Here is a 19,964-nt window from a genome sequence, read left to right on the forward strand (position 1 = left end):
CACTCGTACTGCGCTGGCCACAATTGTAGTATCTGAAGGGAGAATCACGCAGTCACGGAAGAGTAGTAGGACTTTACTTGATGAGCTACCATGAAGTCACTTCGTTTAAATGCAGAGTACTGAGGACAGGCACATTCTGAGAGCGTCCCCCAAAGAATCCAAACCAGCATTTGGTTTAAGGGTCTGCTACACTGATGACCCAACTCCGTCAGGCCGCTGGTGTAGGATTTTCACTGGGAGAGCAGTGGGGTCACCGCCGTTAGAAATATGACAGTTCACTTGAGTCTAAAGAGAACGATCAGACCACAAGCGTTTTGGACAAGTGACTCTGCCATGTCTGTGGCAGTGTACAGTGTTCGCCAAACTCTGAATCAAGCCGCTTAAGTATTCAGACATGGCGTTTTCTTTGCTGGCCCTCAACATCCCTGTCCATGATTTGGAGCACATATTTGTGTTCTACGTTATTGGTGGACTACAAAAACAATAAATGAGGGTGTGGTAACGGGAAATGCTTCAAGAGGATTCAATTTTAAAACACTAGAGCTAACAAAGATATTTAGTTCTCCAGTTCATTAAAGCACAACACTAATGTCAGAAATGACCACATTGTGAAGTTAGGTAGCAATATTATATAGAACATTGACAGGCTGCACAGTATTTACCAAAACATGTATTTACATTGCCAATTCCAATTTATTCTTAACTATATACGTTTGATTTATTGCTCACAGTTTTACGCATTACACAGAACTTTACTGCTATGTGCTTTTGAGTGCTGTGTCTAATTTTATGTGATGCATTTTTTTTTTTTCGAGAAGGCCTCATGGTCAGTGTTACTAAAAACAAAACGTCAAGCAATCACGAGATTCATTCCTGCTTCCTTTAAATGCAATTTGAATAGCTAAAGTGAAAGCGGAAGTGACAGATGGAACAGAAATGACCACGGGAACGATCACTAAGTTTTTACTGACCTAGGATAAGTTACATTTTGCTTGAGCCACGTTGGCTTTACTGATTAAGATCACTGTGGCTGCCTACTACTGCCTAGTCCTACAACAAAGCATCGTTCAACACAAACGTACACCACCACCACCAACCTTAGAGAGCCCACACTCACCGACGTCATTGGCTACTTTTGACACTGCAAGTCATAACCCATACAAGTGCTGTGTCTTACTATGCATTAAAAGGCAGGTTGACAGTTCTACAGTTCAAACATGTTTATTGCTATACACCGAACAATGGAAATAGTAATGCAAAATCGTTCAGATTTATTTCTACTGCTATGCAGGCCTCCTCATGTCCAGCGCGCTGGATAGTCGCAGAACACTGCCCGCAACCTTGATATGCAAGTCTTGATGAATTGTACCTAAATCTAGGCCGCAATGATTGCTTCAGGGTGTTACAAGTGCTGGAGTATCAGAAGTCTGGAAACAATTGATTTTTTTAAGGATGGGTTTCACCATCCCTGTCAAAAAACTGAAAATTGTGCCATTGTTTGTTAAGACATTTTCAAAGTTACAAAAAATAAAATAAAATAAAAAATATTGTTTAAGGCTGCTTTAGCCAGGGCACAGGAACCATTATTGATTCTGCCTCCTTACTTCAGCTCTGAATCCTCTATAATGGTATCAACAGGAATTTAAATGAAGCCAGCGCCCCAGCGCTTCCTTTGACAGTAGGCTTTGGAAAGGTGGCGTCAATCTGCAAATTCTGATGCAGTCACCCCTCGCTCAAAACTGTCACAGTTCACAAAGAGATCATACACAACACTTTACAGCTTAACCTGCTCCTGCCTTTCTTAAATGTACAAAATACTTTGTCAAGGAAAACACAAGTGGCAAATAATATCTGTATCACACAAGTATACATATATATATATATATATATATTTATAATCTCTTTAGAAAGGAGGAGGTTTCCTTAATTTATTTTATTGCAGTAAATCCTCTATTAAGTAAAGCTGTACAAAATTCTAAGAACATAATTGTATTTAAGAATAATACAGCACGAAGTGCTGCCTTTTTCATTAAAAATTTCTTTCCCCAAAATACATTTCTAAATATACAAACTATACACACTTGTAAAATTAAAACTGGTTCTCACATCAATAGTAGAATACAACTAAAACAAACAAATTCATACACAACCGGTCAGAGTTCTAATGTACAATTAGCTTGGTACCTTCATAACACCATAAGACTTATCAGTAACACCAAATGACACTTAATTGTATCGGTGCCTAGAACAAAGAAAAACACGGAAAATACTTTATGGTGGTCAAACATCATCAGCAGAGAGATTGGGAATGTTTATCCTTGGTCGAGTGAAAAACGCCATCTTCTCCCTGAAAGATAAAAACACCATCAATGAAAACAGCTTTAGAACATAAAGCAAAGCAATTGGCTAGTGCCTTAACTTCTCTGTGTACATTGATTAGTGTGTGCCATGAACATAAATACAATAATCAATAGAGCTTATCGCATTTACTGTCACTTAATGCAATTAAGCACAAACTATTGTACCATGAAAGAAACACCGCAAGGGGGCGCAGATTTCATCTGCTCAACAAAGGGACACGAGCCCGTGTGTTCATGTCTGATAAGGACAACCCGGAGTTTGTGGTGTACTGGGTGAATGGAGGGAAGAGATTTATACAACCGAGCTGAAAGAGCAGGTTACTAATCTGCAAACAGAGTAGCTGAAACGATGATTTAATTGTACGTTTGCTCACATGGAAACGAGCTACATTTTTGTAAAAAAAATTGTGAGCTGGATACACTTAGCATCTGTGTCATGTGTTCCCTTCTATACACCTCGCAGTCTGAACAGGCGGTGAGTGGAAATGAATCGCTTGAATAAGATGGTAACATTTAACAAACACTGGCAAACCAAACGTTCTCCCCATTCAGTAGCATAACCTGACTTTTTGACTTTGCCAGTGATGTTTGCTAATGTAAAACAGCAACAGGAAATAGGGGAATGTGGGAATATGGGTGGGGGCTTAGTGGCGAAGATGCAATTAGTGTGGGCGAAAAATAAAAAAGAAAAGCCACACAAGGAGGGATGAGAAATGCTGGAGACAAATTTTGCGGGGCCGGGGGGGGGGGGGGGGGAGCGGGGGGTCGCTGGGTGAGCAACAAACAGCAGGGAAGGGTAGGAATTTGAGTGTTAAGCAGCACACAAGAACACAAGAAAATGCATGCACTCAATAGCATACTGAAATCACAAGAAAAAGATCCATTCTGAATATAAGGAATCGATAAGACACAAGTCATACCATCAAAAGGACGGTAAAGAAGCTATGCTCCGGGGTGTAGGAACAAAACACAGGAAGCGGAAGAGAGTCCATTGATTAAGAAGCATTCAAGTGAGATTGACAAGAAAGGCAACCAATGAGCAATGGGATGGCACCAAGCCCACTTTACGTATTGTTACAGCACACAGAAGCTGTACTAAAGCAGACAGATATGGTTTGTATGCAGAGAAGACATATGAATGATAAGTTGTTGTTCTTAAGTCAGTTCTCTTATATTCTGTTACTCTGATGTTTTACCTTAAGAAGCTTTAGTATGTTACACAACATCAAATACAGAGGGAATGCAGGCGTTTTAAGAGCGGTTATGAATATACCTTTGCACGGAGTGCTAAATTAGTTGTATTTTTCAAGCTGATATTGCTGCAGTAAGTTAAAATCTTATGTTGTGGTACAATGCAAATGCTCTAAAAAGCAAAGGTGATGCGTCGCATATTCAATTATGACTTGACGTTGTGTATTAGGAAGACAGACCTGTAGCACTTAAAGATGTAATTGTATCGAATACAGTGTATGTGCCACAATGCTTCTGCACGCAGTGGTTGGAACTGGCTTAACATATGTCTGTGATTAGAAGCAGCTGTTGGCGACATCAGCAAGAGTTCTATATGGTACTAATATGGTTCAGTGTGTTTAGTGCCAGTACAGAGACGGACGGGTAAGTTAAATTCAAATCATTAAAGTGCTAATGGAATCTTGCGACCAATCGAAGGTAAGGAAATGAGTAATATTCCCTAACAACCGTGGCGAGTACTTTGTAAACTACTATGGAGTTAGCATCCGCAAAGCACCTTGTTCTGTTAGTCTGGCTTTGAAGTAGTTTCTCAAGTTGGGTCCTCTTTTCGTATGATTTGGATAATTCCCTAGAATGGGTGTGCATTTTTGCGGCCAAATATTGGTTATTAGTGTTGTTGCATATTTTTATGACAATGCTAAAGTGTACTGAAATATTTGTTTTAGCTAAAAGGTGGCTGCGAAATTCTTGAAAATCTTGGAACTTCTAAATGACATGCAGCATTGATTTGCTAGGCTGCTTGAACTTGGTTGACACGGCTGTTCCAGCAAAGCACTCTTTGTGACCCTGGACGTTGCCTAGCAAGTCGGCTCCGCAGCAGCCATACGATGCATTGCGGGGGTAAAGAAAGAACGTGGTTCGATGGCAAAGAGGGTCGCCATCTCGACCCCATTCTGCAGCAAAAACCCCAAAGCTATACAGGAGAAAAAGTTCAATTGACAAGAGATAATCTGTTTCGTGTAGCCTCTGCCACAAGAGCGCGCTGCTTCACAACAAATCTAAACTATTTAACACGAAACCACGGCGATCGCACTGCAGCGGCATTATTTGAGGCCTCCTTCCAAAACCGAAGAGCTTCTGGGAGGGGAGGAGTGTTAGAGAAAAGCATACAAGGGAGACAGATAGAAGGCACAAGTACTTTCATGGAGAGCTTCACTGAAAAAGTAAAAAAGAACTCCCAAAAAGCAAGCGCTCATGGAAGAACAGAATAAGCCAGTCAGAGAGTTCAGAAAGAGGCTAGGCTCCCCGGGAGAGTCAAAGACCTGCTAGATGGGCTAAAACAAATATAGCCAGCAAATATAAAGCACGCAAACGGGAGTGACAAACAGAACGCCATTGTAAGGTTAATGGGCCTAATGAATTCCTAGGTAAGCGTTCAAAATGTCCCCAATATGTCTTTGCAATCCAGGATTAGACAAAAAAGAAGAAAATCGATAGCTGATGTAAGTAAATCACTTAATATGGCCTTAGAAAGCCTAATTAAAGATAAATGGCTGGGACTTCTTTCATCTTATGTATAGAGCACGACAAGTCTATTTAATAGCAGTTCTTTTGCTGTCAACTGCATACTCACCCGCCTCCATTTACAGTATTCAATTTATGCTTGTAGAGATCCTAATTTGTGTATCCATGATCATGAAAACATCATTATTTGTTCGAGATAGGCAAGTCTAAATGCTCTATGCTGAGCCTATTTTTTTCAGACTACTTTGTCACTTGTGCCCAGACACAGGACGGTCCCAATATGTAGGTGCTTTGAATTCTTCCCCTTAGACACAGAAGATAAAAGGGGTGTGTTATTCACAATGTAAGCAGTTGTTCATAGCCTGTAGTGCTGCAGATTCACATACTATGCACACTCCTGCCATCTAGCACTAGGCCTGGACAATTTCTTTTTTTTTAAAGAAGTATTTTTATTGCTCATGTGATGTTGAGTGTCCTCCTCCTAAAAAGAATAAATGTCCAATGGCTCCAGTGATAGATCATTCATTTTCCCCCCTTCCATGTTGGTGAGTGTGTTGGTTTTCGAAGATAGTATTTGCTAATGAACCTGTTTAACATGATGAAAACTTTACATGTTCTGAGGTATATATAGTGTTTCATATATAGAAATCCAACACCATCTTATACCTGCCTGGGAGGCAGGAGGGTGCATATGATCTGTAGCACTGCACGCTATGAATGGATGCTTACAAGGTTAAGTAACATACTCCATTCGTAGCACGCAGTGCTTAATTTGAGCCAGTGGTTTCTGGTGCTGGGCACCAACATTTATTTTTTTAGGGCCGTCACTTATGTTTCTGCTCCAAACAGTTACTGCAAAAGGCACATATGGGAAAGACGAAGGAAGAGAAACACTAAAAAGCATCACAAAAGGAAAAAGCTGAAATATGCACAAGTGAGCTGAAGGGGCATTTGAGTGGCTGTAATTGGATTAAAGAGGCCCGAGGTGGCTTCAGGATTACGCTGCCTCAGTATTCTGTGCTCACACATTTAATTGCAGCAGTCACATGTTTCAAAGGAGAGTTTTGGGCGCCGGCATGTTTTTATTTACAAATTAAGCACTGGTAGCATGTATTGGCTGCAGATACATATGCTATGCATAGTCTGTAAAGCAGTACTTCTCTTGCAATGGCTCTAGGAATCAGATGGTGCAGGTGCTTAAAATTATGTTTTTAAAACTGCTTGCACAAGAGACTGCTGTCTAGTGTGAACATCCACACAACAGTGTTTTGTGAACGTGTGTGGATTCGACCAAGTAGCCGCCTTTCAAATATCTGTTAAGGGGATAAATCCTATGAAAGCCATGAAATCACCTTTCTTTCTTGTAGAGTGTGCTCCTGGAATGGTTGGTAAACATCTTTTGGCCTTTACATGGCAAATCTGGATACATTTCACAATCCATATTGCAATTCCTGCTTTAGAAATGGTGTTACCTGTCCTTGGATTTGAGAAAGCTCTAAAAAGCTGTTGTGTCTTCCTAAAGGAGTTACTCCTTGCGTTATAATACATGAGTGCTCTTTTAACATCAAGTGTAGGAAGAGCCCTCTTTGCCACAGTCTCTGGCTTAGGAAAAAAAATCGTAAATTAACTATGAGGTTCAAGTGGAATGTAAAGATGACCTTTGGGAGAAACTTGGACTTGTACAAAGGCAAATCTTATCCTGAAAAATAAGGCTCCACTATGGCTAGAGCAGGAAATTCACTAACTCTTTTCAGGGAAGTTATCGCAACAAGAAAAACAACCATCCAAAAGAGAAACGGCAGAGGACACAAATGCAGTGGGTTCAAAAGATGTGGACATTACCTGTGTAAGAACGACATTTAAGTCCCACAAAAGTACTGGCGGTGTAAGTGGTGGAATTATTTGTTTGACCCTACCATAAAAACTTTTAGCAATGTTATAAGAAAAAGAAACTGATGCTTGCAGTTTTAGAGATATGCTGCAGTAGCTGCAAGATGTAACCTTATGGAAGTGTATGTTAAACGTGCCTTTTGGAGTTGTAGAAGGTAGCATACTATCTGGTGTACTGTAGGTGCGCAAGGGACTACATTCTGGGTTGGAAAATAGTGTTCAAAATGTTTCCCCTTAGCTGCACATTAGGCTCTTGTGGATGGGAGTCTTACCTCTTTTAGGCTGTCCATACATTCTAGATGCAATTGCAAATATCCAAATTCTACAACTTCAGGAGCCAGACTGCAAGGTTGAGTTGCTTGTGTTTTGGATGCATGACTCTGCCCTTGGTGTGAGGGAGAATATCTGATATGTTGGGAAGTTTCTTGTGAGGTACTAGGGACAATGTCAATAGTGTAATGAACCAGGGCTGATGTGCCCTGGTTGGAGCTACTAGAATCATCTTGAGACTTGTTTGAGTTTCCTCACCAGATATGGAATGAGCGGAAGAGGTGGCAAAGCGTACGCAAGTATCATAGAGCATTGCCCATTGACTGTGGATGTTGGCACCTGGAGGCAGTTTCAGCATTTTGCATTTTCTACAGTAGCAAACAGGCCTATATCTGGTGTTCCTCAAGTAATCGTGGAGGACTTGGGGGTGGAGTTCCTACTTCTTGATTTGCTGCTGCATCCTACTCAGCAGGTCTGCCACTTTGCTGTCATATTGTCTGTCTGGAGAAGAACAATCTTCCCCGTTAAATAGTGGAGGAAGGCTTTCAGAGCCACCTCAATTGCTATAAAGTCTAGTACGTTGATGGGGAGCTTTTGTTGAACAGCAGTGCAGTGGTCCTGGATTGTGAGGATTTCCATGTGTGCACCCCACCCTATGAGTGATGCATCCATGGTGATAGTCACTTGCAGTATTGGGTCCTAAAAAGTCTGCCCTCAGTGAAACCAACACTAGATTCTCCAAGTTGCCCCCTGCTTGTGGTCACTCAGGTGCTAGACACTCCTGTAATAGGTGCATGTGTAGCCTGGCTTGTCGAACTGTGACTATGCAAGAGGTCATCATGCCCAGAAGGGGCAAGGCCATCCTGACTAGCTGAAAGAGAGCCAGTTGATTCTGGAGAATGAGAACCCTCAGTAAATTGGAATATCCTTTCTCAGAGGTCAAATTGAGCGCTGCTCTCCGATAGGGCTGTATATGAAGAGGCTGTGAATGGATTTGGTAACATTTATTATGAATCCCAATAATTTACATAACAGATTGAGGGTAGCCTGTGTGGCTTGCAGGCACCTCTGTCTGTTGGAACTCTTCACCAGCCAATCATTGAGGTACAGGAAGACATGAACGTTGTGTCTTCTTAAATGAGCAACACTGCTAAACATTTGGCAAACACTCTTGGGGCTTTTGTAACCCCAAACAGTAGTACTTTGGACTGGTAATAACGATCACTCATCAAAAATCTGAGATACTGGCAATGTTCTGGATGAATAAGTTAATGAAAGTATGCGTCCTTCAGATCTAGTGCTGTCATGAAGTTGCCTTCTTGTAGTAGTGGTATTACGTTCTGTAGGGTCACCATGTGAAAGTGTTCTGACAGGATGTAAAGACTGAGTGGTTGCAGATCCAGTATTGATTTCAGTATCCCATCTTTTTTGGCTATGTAAAATTAAAGGGAGTACGCCCCCTTGACTTGATGTCTGTATGGTACAGGCCCTATGGCACCCTTTACCAAAAGGGCTTTTACTTCTTTCAGAAGGTGAAGATGCTGAGGGTTTGTTTGTATGAAGGAATGTTTGGTGGGTGGGTTTTGATTTCTATCGAGTATCCTTTGCAGATGGATAATAGCACCCACTGGTCAGATTTTATTTCTGGCCACAACTGATGAAATTGTAGACTTCCCATGTTATGTGGTCGGGGGGAGTGTGTGGTTAAGTCACTGTTTGGAAGAGTTCCTCGACCTTTACCCTTCTGTTTGAAGCCTCCTGTGTAACAGCACTTGCCAGCTTGCTGGGGATATGCTGCTGCTGCTTTTGGTATGTTTGGGTGACGGAGGGGGTACTGCTGAGGTGGTGTAGTAGACTGCAAGGCTCCCATGGATTTTGTGCTCTTGGTCTCCTTTTTAATCTTTTCTAGTTGGGAATCTACCATTGGGCCAAACAGATGATCTCCATAATACAGAACATTAAGTACGTATTGTTGCACCTCTGGCTTGAAACCAGAGATGCAAAGCCTGGCATGCCTGTGGAGGAGTATGGAGAAATGTATCCCTCTTGCAGCCGTGTCAGTACTATTAAGGCACAAAGTATGGTTGCATTTGAGACTTGTCTATCCTCTGCGACCAGATTCTTCCCTCTTTTCCTGTGGTTTTCTGGGAAATGTTGTATTAGGTCTTCTATATTGTCCTCGGTAGCCCTGTTATACCTTGATAGGAATCCTATCTAATTAGCTATTCGCTAAACATCGGCGTCCCCAACTGCCACCCTTTTCCCTGCTGCATCTATGCTTATTTTCCTTGTCTGGAGGAGGCGTGCCTTCAGTACTCTGGGAAGTTGCTCTTTTTCTTGCTGTTGTTACCACTAAGGAATCAGCTGTTGGATGCCCCCTGGTATAAAGTTGGTCAGTGGGGAAAGGTTTGTATTTCCTCTCAATTCACGGTGTAAAGACAGTAGTCTTGACCGGGTCTTTAAAGATCTCTGTGGAGACCATGAGCATGGACCCTATCATTGGTAGGTACTGCACTGAGCGCTCTGTCTTGGAGAGTGTCCCTACCAGGATCTCTGTTTCCTACTCTGTGTTATGCATCTGTACCTTGTGATATTCAGCAACTTGCTGAATAACACTATGGTATGAGGAGGTATCATCTGGAGGAGATAGTTTCACTGGTATTGGGACTTCACTTTTTGGGTCTGACAATACTATGTCTTATGCATCCCATGGCTCCGGGCTTCAGGGAGGGTCTCCATGTGAGTTTATATCATGTGTGTAGTGGACTAGGGATCCCTGTCTCCACTTCGGCAGAGTGTATCATGTCTTCGGTTGTGGAGATGGAGAAAAATCAATTGGCATAGGACTTGTGGTCTTATGCTCTATACTTTTCCTCTTTGGAAGAGGCTGTTGGGGAGGGGGAGGGGGGCAGTCTCATGCCTTTTCCTTGTATGAGCCTTCTCAAGCAAATGTTCATGTGGAATAGGGTGTTTTTGTGTGCTTGAGTTCATGGAGGTTTTCAAATATGTGTCCTTCTGACTCAGAAATCATGTGCGTCTTAGCCGACTTTTGCACTATGCGTGCCTCTGTGTGTTTTTTTTTTTTACACTCACTTTGGGCATAGGAGAGCGATGTCAAAGCCATCAATGCCACTGCCTTTTTTGGCATCGAAATGCGGCTTGCTCTGGGATCTTTCTCTGAGTTGATGTGCGTTTTTGGCTCCGATGAGGTGTGTGTCGACACTACACGCTTGGTCATCTTCGACAGTTTTGTCAATGGTGAAAGGAGGAGAGGTGTCGGGACCTTTGCTGCCATCATACACTGTGCAGGTATCGATGACTTTCTCAGCATCGAGTTCTGCTTTGTGCATCTCTGTTCCTGTCCCTGGATCGAGCATAATCTCATCCTGTCTCAGCTCCAAGGCTCAATCTCGCTGTCAGCCAAAACAGGAAGGCTGTGATGCATCCATGTGATGATGGGAGGACTGTGGATTAATTTTCTTTGTGTGGGTTTAAGGTACTTATAGCCCTTGGTGTTTTCCTTATCTAGGGCCCGACTCAGATGCTGTCTGTCCTTGTGGTGGTTCCACTACTGACATGGCCAATTCCTCATCCTCTTTGTGTTGGCTGGACTCATCAGAGGTGACACAGTGCGGACTGCACAAGGTGGTGTCCCCTCTTACTGGAACATCACTTTCTTCCTGATTGCTGATCTCCAGGTGTTGTTGTTTCCAGTCTACTGAGAATTCAGCTTCCACTGTCATCTCCATGTTATGGGCTAGGCGTCAGTCCTGTCTCGAGGTAAGGGCTTTTTATTTTTTAACAGACAGCAGGCTGCGCAGGCCTGCTGTTTATGCTCCAGTGAAAAGCAAAGGTTACAGACGTTGCGCTTATCTGAGTACACCTATTTAGCCACACACTGTAAGCATTTCTGAAAGAGTCCGTTCTTTTTCCCTACAATTGCTTGGAGCCAAACACTCCCAGCAGGTCCTGGAAAGGGGCTGTGGTGTTGAATTCGACCTGAACCGAGATGGTGGCTGAAAACCTGGACCCGATTGCTGCTGATGATTAGACGATGTTGGTTTCATTGAGCAGAGGCTGCTAGGAGCCCGTTAGGCACCCACACGCCGCAAAGGCATCAAAGATGCACAGAGCTCCAGCTCAATCCATCTGAACTAACAATCTATCAACCTAACAATGGAGCCGTTGGACATGCGCATTCTCTTGAAGGGTAGGAGACTCGATGTCACATCAGCAAAAAAAGACTTCTTTGAGAAAAACAAGTTGTAAAGACTAAGCTCAACACTAGATGGCAGAAGTGTGCATAGCATGTGTATTTGCAGCCAACATATTGTTTAAAAAAAAAAAACTCCATCATTCCCTTTGAAGTACTCTGCACCACTGAGGTGGGTTTTTACACTATTGCACATTTGTAACGACACTATTTCTACCCACTTGTGGGTATGAAACCTGCTATGCAGAACACATTTTAATCCCATACCCGATTCAGGTGCTTCTGTCAGAAGGGGCATCCACACAGTTGAATGTTAGAGTAGAAGTATTGCGTGTTTACAGTTGTAAGCTCTCTTACTATTGAGAACAAAAACTAAGGAATATAGTCACAATTACTCATACTCATTTTTCGACACAACAGGCATATAAAAGAAAGCTACTGTGGCCTATTCATGTCCAATGAAAGCCGTGGCATAGTCCTCGTCTTTGTTGGGTTTAGACTGTAACCTTACCTGAATGACTGCACCTCAACGGGTTCCTTTCGACTCTGGCCTCGCAACCTGTGCACATCCTTAGCTGCTGCTTTCATCATTTTATTTGCTCGCAACTCATGCTTCTGCTCTATCTTCTTCACCTGTATAGTTGTAGTAATACAAAATATAAATGCATCATACACCTGTCCCATAAGATTTTGTATCTGCTAACAAGTGAGCAAGGAATAGTCATTTATAAAGACTTTCATTTTTTAAGGCTTACATCACTTAAATGAAGTTAATCTACTCTATAAAAGCAATGTAAATATAAACATTTTGTCACTGTAAAACTCCCAGTATGTGAACACGATTTACATGGAGAATCACAATGTTGATATATTTTTTAATTTCTCATAAATGTGTTTGGTAATTATATTACCAGAAATACATCTTGTTTCCTAAATGAATGCATTACACAGGTTTCTTACTGCCAGTACCTGCTTTGGCGCTTTCCTATTGACCTGCTGGTTAGTGATACAGTTACAAAACACACTTACTGAAAATGCAAACTAAATCACCCGACTAGCCACCAAAGCGTGAGAAAGTCCACATTGGCATTTTAATATTGGCTTTCAACTATTACATATTTTTGTAAAGGTTTCGGAACTTTTGGTTACTTCACAGTGCCTAATAGGCCAATATCTGTAAGGGGAAAATAGATACGTTCAGGTTCCATTGAACTTATAGCACAATCAATTTTCATGGGATCAGGCAAAGAGTAACACTCCCTCTGTCAGGTCTTTCCTGAAGCGCATGAATATAGGTCTCCTCTCACATGTAGGCCTTACACAGCTTGGGACCTCCCACTCAGGAGTCTGTAATTTGTTAATGTTCTGCAACCTCATCACAGTCACAAAACACACATTCTTCACATACTGATTCGGTATTTCGAGGCAACACCTACAACACACACCTTCCAAATCCCAAATCGGTGTGGAGGCGCAAACCTATTTTAAGAGTGACAAAAATTTTATTGACTCTTAAAACAGGTTAAGTATAAAATAAAGAACGGTTTTGCAGAAGCAAACAGCAATCTGGGCTGTTTGTGAATGAAAAAAGTTCAGGATATCTGGCACTGGATCTCTGCATCGGCCAAGATTCCATCTAGCTTGGCGTGAAATGCTGTCGCTGTATCTAGTAAGGCATTGAAAAGCAGGAATAACAAGCATTTACAATGCAACGGGTCTCGCGTTTGCTCATGTTAGAGCTGATTGCGTTGTAAACTCCTAACCCGACTTTTCACCTATCGGGCAAAAGTGCATTTATGTACACAACCCAAAAAAGTGAAATTAACTATGTAAAGCGCTCGACTTCTGCCAAGCGAGATCGCGCTCGTAAATTAGAGAAAAAGAAGTCCACGAGCCTGACTGAAAACAGCGAGCCTTGCATGTTTTCTGTACTTGGTCGCTGCGCTCGAGGAGGGCTAGCCACCGGAAAAGCATGACGTATGCTTGCCTTCGACTAATGAAAGCAAGCAGATTTTATTAGGCAAGCCCACGAACCAATAAAAAACACTGACGTGAAGTTGACAGGGCTCCGAGCCCTTTTCTAAATACAAAAGCGTCTCGCTGCGATACGCATGCGCGAGCGCATGCAACGCAGGCTCTACCCTAAAAATGGAAAATAAGTGCCACTGCATGTAAATGAGGGCATGTAAAACTGCAACTCTAGTTAAGATATTATTGAACAGAGTAGGCACCTGAAAAAGCTTAAATGTAATCAGGAGGTTTAGTTCTCAATTTTGTAAATTCCATTAGAAAATCATCACATTATCATTGTAAAGAGTGCAGGCGAGTACACTGAAAATTTCGATTGGGTCATTGCTATCTTTTAATTTACATGTCACCGACCATTATTAAAAGAGCACAATGTGTGTTTGACTAACATTCCTTCTCTTTGTCAGCACAGTTTCACATGCTCTCCTGGAACGGTTTCCGGAGCTACAATACCTTGGCTGTCAAGTGAAAGCCGAGACCACGGTGGTTAGCCCAAGCTTGGCTATCTATCCACTCTCTTTGCTTTGTCTGTTTTTCTTGCTTCATTTCCAAAAGGCAGAAATGAAATGGTAGACGCTGTGGCCAGCAGCAACCACATTTGGTGAATCTGAGCCTGCCTTTTCTTTGCGTTGAACAATGGCTGCCGTTTCTCCGGAGTCGGCCGAGGCTAGGTTGTCAGTTTGTCGAGACCGCAGATCCCTATCTCTGGGTAATGTGATCTCGTGTTTGGCTCTGCCTGTCCCCTTGGAAGTAGCTGTTGAAAAAATTAGTTTCACGGGACACTTTAAAAATAGAGCGACAGTTAAATTCCTACGTGTTCTCCGTATTTATGTAAAGCTGTCAGCCTCCCGCTCACAACACAAAAATAGCAACTCAAACTTTGAGCTCTCGGCGATTGTGGCGGTACAGAAACATTCACTGAAAAGTCTGTCGTTCCCAATGGTGCTGATGGGTTGTTTGTTGTTAGGCTCAAGCTCATTAAACTGTGTACCGCACAACTTTTAGGTGACGCAAACCAAAGCAGGAAAATTGGCACTATAATATCGACTTGTCAAGAGACACATGAAGCAGTCTGCGAGAGAGAATGGGGTACCACAGAATATTTTTGTGTATGCTGGTACAGTTAAAGTTCTATCTTCTCGTGGACAGCATGCATCTTTCTAACCTGTAAACTACAAAGCGTTGGAAGCAGGTTAGTCTGTCCCTGCAGCGGCACTTTTGTGTGTTAACAATGTATTTTTAGTACCAGATCCAGGTGCGGCTCCTCCATTAGGGCGGAGGAGTGTCGTCATCCGCGCCAGCAGCGGCAGCTGCAAGACCTTTAAAAGAAAACAATAATAAATAAACTTTGTTTACTATCGTTTTCTTTTGAAGGGGCAGGGCCACGGGGGTGACTAGCAGTGAGGGGGAGTGCACAGCACTCTCCCTCACTGCGCATCTATGTTTGGCTGACCATCTCAGGCTGGCCAAACACACATGCGCAGTGTGCTCGAGAGCCTGCACAGGGTCCCAGTCTGCCTAGGAGCGACCTAGCTGGGCGCTCTCAGCCAATCCTGATGCTGCTCTGAGCAGTGTCAGGATTGGCCGCAGGGCAGGCTGGGAGCCTGTGCCTGCCTGCACCGACGGAGGAGAGGAGCGGCGAAGGTAAGTGTTTTTTTTTTTTAATGTGATACATTTACTGTTTATTTCTGCCACCCTCACCCCACGCACCACCCCACCCCTTCCACACCACGAAAGCCGCTCCTGGCCAGATCCCTATTTATTCAGCGACGGCAGACTCCCCTTTCTTTCCAGAGGTTAGCCAGCCATGCTTGGATTTGTTTTAAAATAATGTGGTATGCTAACACCATTTCCTCTTCTCCATTAAAATTGCTGAACTGTTCTTGGACGTGTGTGTGGCAGTTACACAATATTACACATGACGCAAATCATCCACAAAGTAAGAGCCACTTTAGTACTACAAATACTAATTCTTGAAGAAGAGCACTACTTTGCTTTTCCAAATCTAGCTTACTGCTCTCCCATGGTAAAATCCATGTTAGGGTATAAAAACTAGGTGATGGATGAAATGCTTGAATTAATCCGAGCCATTGGTAATCGCTCTGGGTTGCATCACAATTCATTGTTTTTCCCCGCCATACCACCTCAGTATGAACTCTGCCATCTGCTAATCAGACTTGACCCTGTCTCAATGGGAATAGTGGATTGAGATGTGGTCTTGAGCAACTACCGGTGACAGAGATTAATTCAGGTATGCCATCCATCATTTTTTTTTAATGCCCTAAAGGTGACTGGTATGCCCAGATGTGGGTCTTGTGATCACTGGAACCAACCTAGTGATTGCCAGTGGCTGAAATTAATTCAAGCATCCATCCATCACTTTTTTCATGCCCTAAGTGTGAGTAGTGTGCCTAGATATGGGTCCTGTGCTCACTTTGTCCCTTGAACCGAAGTTTACCTGGTTGTTGAGCACTAATAATGGTGAAAGTGTCCTTGGTTGCTTGTGTCCGGTTCAGGGAGGACCTGGTCTGGCAGGTTGGGCAGGACTGTTCCCACTGGAGCAGAGTGAAGACAGATTTGCTTAGGGCTATGTCGAAACTGAGGGTGCCCGGTGGGCAATTTACAGTGGAATAGGATGCACCCCAAGCAACTGCTAGTAGCTGAGATTAATTCAAGCATTCCATCCATCACTGTTTTTGAAGCAGGATGCTAGCTGAAAACTCACCTTATATTTCATCTGCCAAGAATGAACTTGCAGGAAGAGCATGATGCCCCACTGGTCACTGCTCACTATTTCTTTATGCTCTATGTGAATTAGAACCAATGGCCTTAGTGAACACTGTGTTCAAGAGGCAGAATTCAGGTTTGCCTCAAAACCCTGGTAGATGGAATATTCTTCCTGCCGAGAGGGCGTCGTTCATGATTGTGGTGGATAGCATCTAATTAGCATCTCACCCAGCAAATGCTTATGCTACAGGTGCATTTTTAAATCATGTGGGTTAAGGGACTAACACTGCATCCTAAAGCGGAGCCTATGAATCATGCACAACCTGAACATTCCAGTAACACATCACTGAAGGGCTCTGAGAATTATCAGCAAAAACACAACACTCTTTTCTAATCTCATCAATGCATGATATACAGGCCTAGGCTATCATTACAGAGCTTCGTGATTATTAGACGAATTGGACAAATCAGGACTGTTGGCTGCCTACCTGTTTCTCCACTTGTGTGAGCAAAAGCTTGAATCGGTCATCATCTTTCACCAGCTGAGGTAGTTCATTTTCACCTTGGCGCTTTGCTTCTTCAAGCTGTTCCTTCAACTCTTTCAGTTCTGAGATCTCCTGTGAGAGCTGATTGTGCCATGTCCTTGTTGCCTGTAGATCCAATTCCAGGTCCAAAGATGTGCGAATTACACGCTCTGTGCTGAGCATCTTAACAGCTGGCTGGAAGTAGCAAAGGATTATCAATGTTAAATCAATGGGCCAGTCACAACTTATTATGAAGAAAATCCACATTTAATTACAGGAGATGCAAGCTGTTTCTGCCTAAAATGTTGCTATTTAGAAAGAAAATCCGCCATCCCAATGGCACAACTTTTATCATGGCAGACTGTTTTAATATACATTTTATTTAATATAAATCGCATACAGAGCAGACTTAGTTGAAACGTCACACAGTACTGAACATCAACATAATACAAATGTATTCTATGTAAGTGTGTACAACACGTCCTATTTCACTGCTTTCCTAGAAAAGCTATGTTCAAAACCTAATAGGAAATATCGTCAGACCACAATATATATCTACTCAGGTTTAAAGAAAAATCAGAACACCACGCCAGACACAGATGCAAATCACCCAGAGAAGCAAAACCTTTCCCAAAAAAAACTGATCACTCAACGAGAAAAGGTATAATTTTTTGAGTCACCAAACACGCAATTAATACAGACAGCAGCAAGATTTACTCCTAGTTATAGTCCCTTTACCAGTTACAGCTGTTTGGACAAGTGACCACAACCATAGAGCACTGGGCTGAAGCATTTTTACCCTTGAAGTTTTGCGACTTCAAGTTGTGTTTTGTATTGGTAAAAATTTCACCAACAGGTGAAAGTTCTTGGGGAAGAAAAATCTTTTAGTGAAATAATTTTGTAAAAAATATTTACAAGAAAACTCTCCCATTGAAATTGAGGATTCGTTCAAAGATTTTCCACAGAACGTACCTGATGCCGTATTTTATTTATTACAATTTCAGAACCTTACAGAATTTTGCAAAGTTGCAAGATACTTAGTACAAATGCTGATGTTTCTCAGGAAAAAAGATTGCAAGTTAGCACACCCCTATATATAGGTGATACAACCAAGATCAAAAAGTCTCCAACTGCATTCATTATAGCAAACGAAAAAATGGTAAACTAAAAAGCTTTCGGGTTATGTCTTACCTGCTTTACCCGTACACTTTGTCTTTCCATGGAGTTCCTCACAAATGATGGCTTTTTAGTTAGCGTTGAGCTGTCACTGTCACTGCGGTTCAGCTATAGAGAAATAAATCAACATTTTATTTTAATTTTTTATTAAATAAACACTTTCTATGCAGCTGCCTGTTTGGTCACGGCTCCATGCAAATACAGCCATATTGTACCTATTCCAGTCTGTCATTTAACTGGAATTAGTTAAGGAGAACACATCACCCTTATTTTAAGAAGTCTACTTCGGCTTTCAGTTTTAGGATGCATGATACTTGTACATAAGGTATTCCACATTCACTCCCATCTTTTTTGATCCCTAAATTTCAGCTCTATTTTCTCAAAAGGTCCTTACAGTCTTGGGGGCAATGACTACTGGAAGCCCAGCGGATAAAAAAATCTCATTTCTGGAGACAGCGCCATCTCAATCCAGCTGCTAAAGAAATAAGAAATATTCCTTATGTACTCTGAACCCTGTCTTCCCTCAGTTTAAAAAAAAAAAAAAACAAGGAAAATATTGCTTTTCGACCTACAATAATGGAGATTTGTTCCTTATTTTTCAGAAATAGCTGTACTATCAAACTAATTGTAATGGTTTTACTTTTTGGGTGCTGATTAAGTTGTAGCTCTTTATAACGCCAAGAAGCTCCATTACAAAAGCATAAATAACAAACCATTCCAAGAGAACCTAAAGGGCTCTTCCTTTCGATGCATACCAATTTCAAATAACTACGCATAAGGGTGAAACCATTCTTGGGTTGCTAGTGTTCCAGTTCAGGAGGACCAAGCCTGGCAGTTCGGGCTGAACTATTCCCAATGGAGCGAGGTAAAGTCTGATTAGCATATGGGTGCATTTAAACTGAGATTGCATGGTGTGCAATTTTGTGATGGACAGGGATGCTGCCCCCAGTAATTACCAGTGGCAGAGATGAATTAAAGCATTCCATCCATCACTTTTTTGTTTCTTCAGTGTGACTAACTAATTGGAACAGATATGCCTAGACATGGGTCCTGTGTATATTGTGCCGCTGGAACCAAGCTGTAACTTACTGATGAGCCCTAATAAGAGTGAAACTGGTACCTAGTTGCATTTGTTCTGGTTCAGGAAGGTCCTGGCCTAGCAGTTCGGACTGTGCTGTTTCTGCAGCAGCAGGGTCAGTTCTGATGTGTATATGGCTGGGTCCAAACCGAGGTTGCATGGTGTGCAAAATAATGATGGGCAGGCATGCCGGCCCCAGTAATTACCAGTGGCTGAGATTAATTCAAGTATTCTGTCCATCATTTTTTTTTATACTTCAATGTAGAGAGCCAGCAGAACCATCAAACCAGACTAGCAGAACAAGCATCATGGCTTCTCTGGCTGCACTCACACCACAGACCTGCTGGTATTCAAGATCCCCAAAGGAAGGAAAGAGCAGACAAAAAGGAACATATTTTTTCCTTGCCATTATTCTATGTACCAACTTCCCTTTCCAACTGAGATTGATCCCTTCAATATTGGTCATCTTGGAAGAAACCTTATTCATCTGAGTGCACTTCTATCATCTTGACCCCTTCGTTCTTCTCCTCTTATTTTCATCCCTACAGACATGTAGATGAACGCTTAGCTTACACTGCAAATACTCTCACCAAGGCTGCTCTGTTTTCACCCCTTTGCACCCTTCTTTCTTATGTAATCTGTACCACTATCACCTTTTTAAACAACAGTGTGTATGTACCTGTAACCTGCTGTTGTCAATTACCCATGCAAAGCACTCCTTTTCACTGATGCTACAGGAATACATTCGATATATGTAATAATAAAAAAGAAAATTCCTTTAATAGCAGAGATATTCAGTTATGGAAAACCTACGACAGAACGGGTCACATTTATTTAAAAAGCATCTTAGTAATTACTTTTTGGCAGGAGTATCTTGTGGGAATAACTAATGGGTGCCTTATGTTTCTGCTTTGAAACCCATCAGACTAACTATTTAAATTTAAGTATGTCATTAGGTTTTTTGCTAGTGTTAGCAGCAGCTT

General features: G+C 42.1%; 1 protein-coding gene across 1 annotated transcript in view; it reads right to left on the reverse strand.

Annotated features, from left to right (window-relative positions):
• Positions 1 to 1,202: 1,202 nt before the first annotated feature.
• Positions 1,203 to 19,964, reverse strand: part of WWC1 (WW and C2 domain containing 1) — a 347,981-nt gene continuing 329,219 nt past the window's right edge. The window contains exons 20-23 of the mRNA XM_069199350.1: positions 17,919 to 18,011; positions 16,692 to 16,922; positions 11,960 to 12,081; positions 1,203 to 2,347 (exon numbers count right to left, since the gene is read on the reverse strand). Coding sequence (XP_069055451.1) covers positions 2,281 to 2,347; positions 11,960 to 12,081; positions 16,692 to 16,922; positions 17,919 to 18,011 — 513 coding nt within the window. The 3' untranslated portion in view covers positions 1,203 to 2,280. The remainder of the gene's footprint in view (positions 2,348 to 11,959; positions 12,082 to 16,691; positions 16,923 to 17,918; positions 18,012 to 19,964) is intronic.

This window comes from Pleurodeles waltl, chromosome 7 (genome assembly GCF_031143425.1).
Source record: "Pleurodeles waltl isolate 20211129_DDA chromosome 7, aPleWal1.hap1.20221129, whole genome shotgun sequence".
Lineage (NCBI taxonomy): Eukaryota > Metazoa > Chordata > Amphibia > Caudata > Salamandridae > Pleurodeles > Pleurodeles waltl.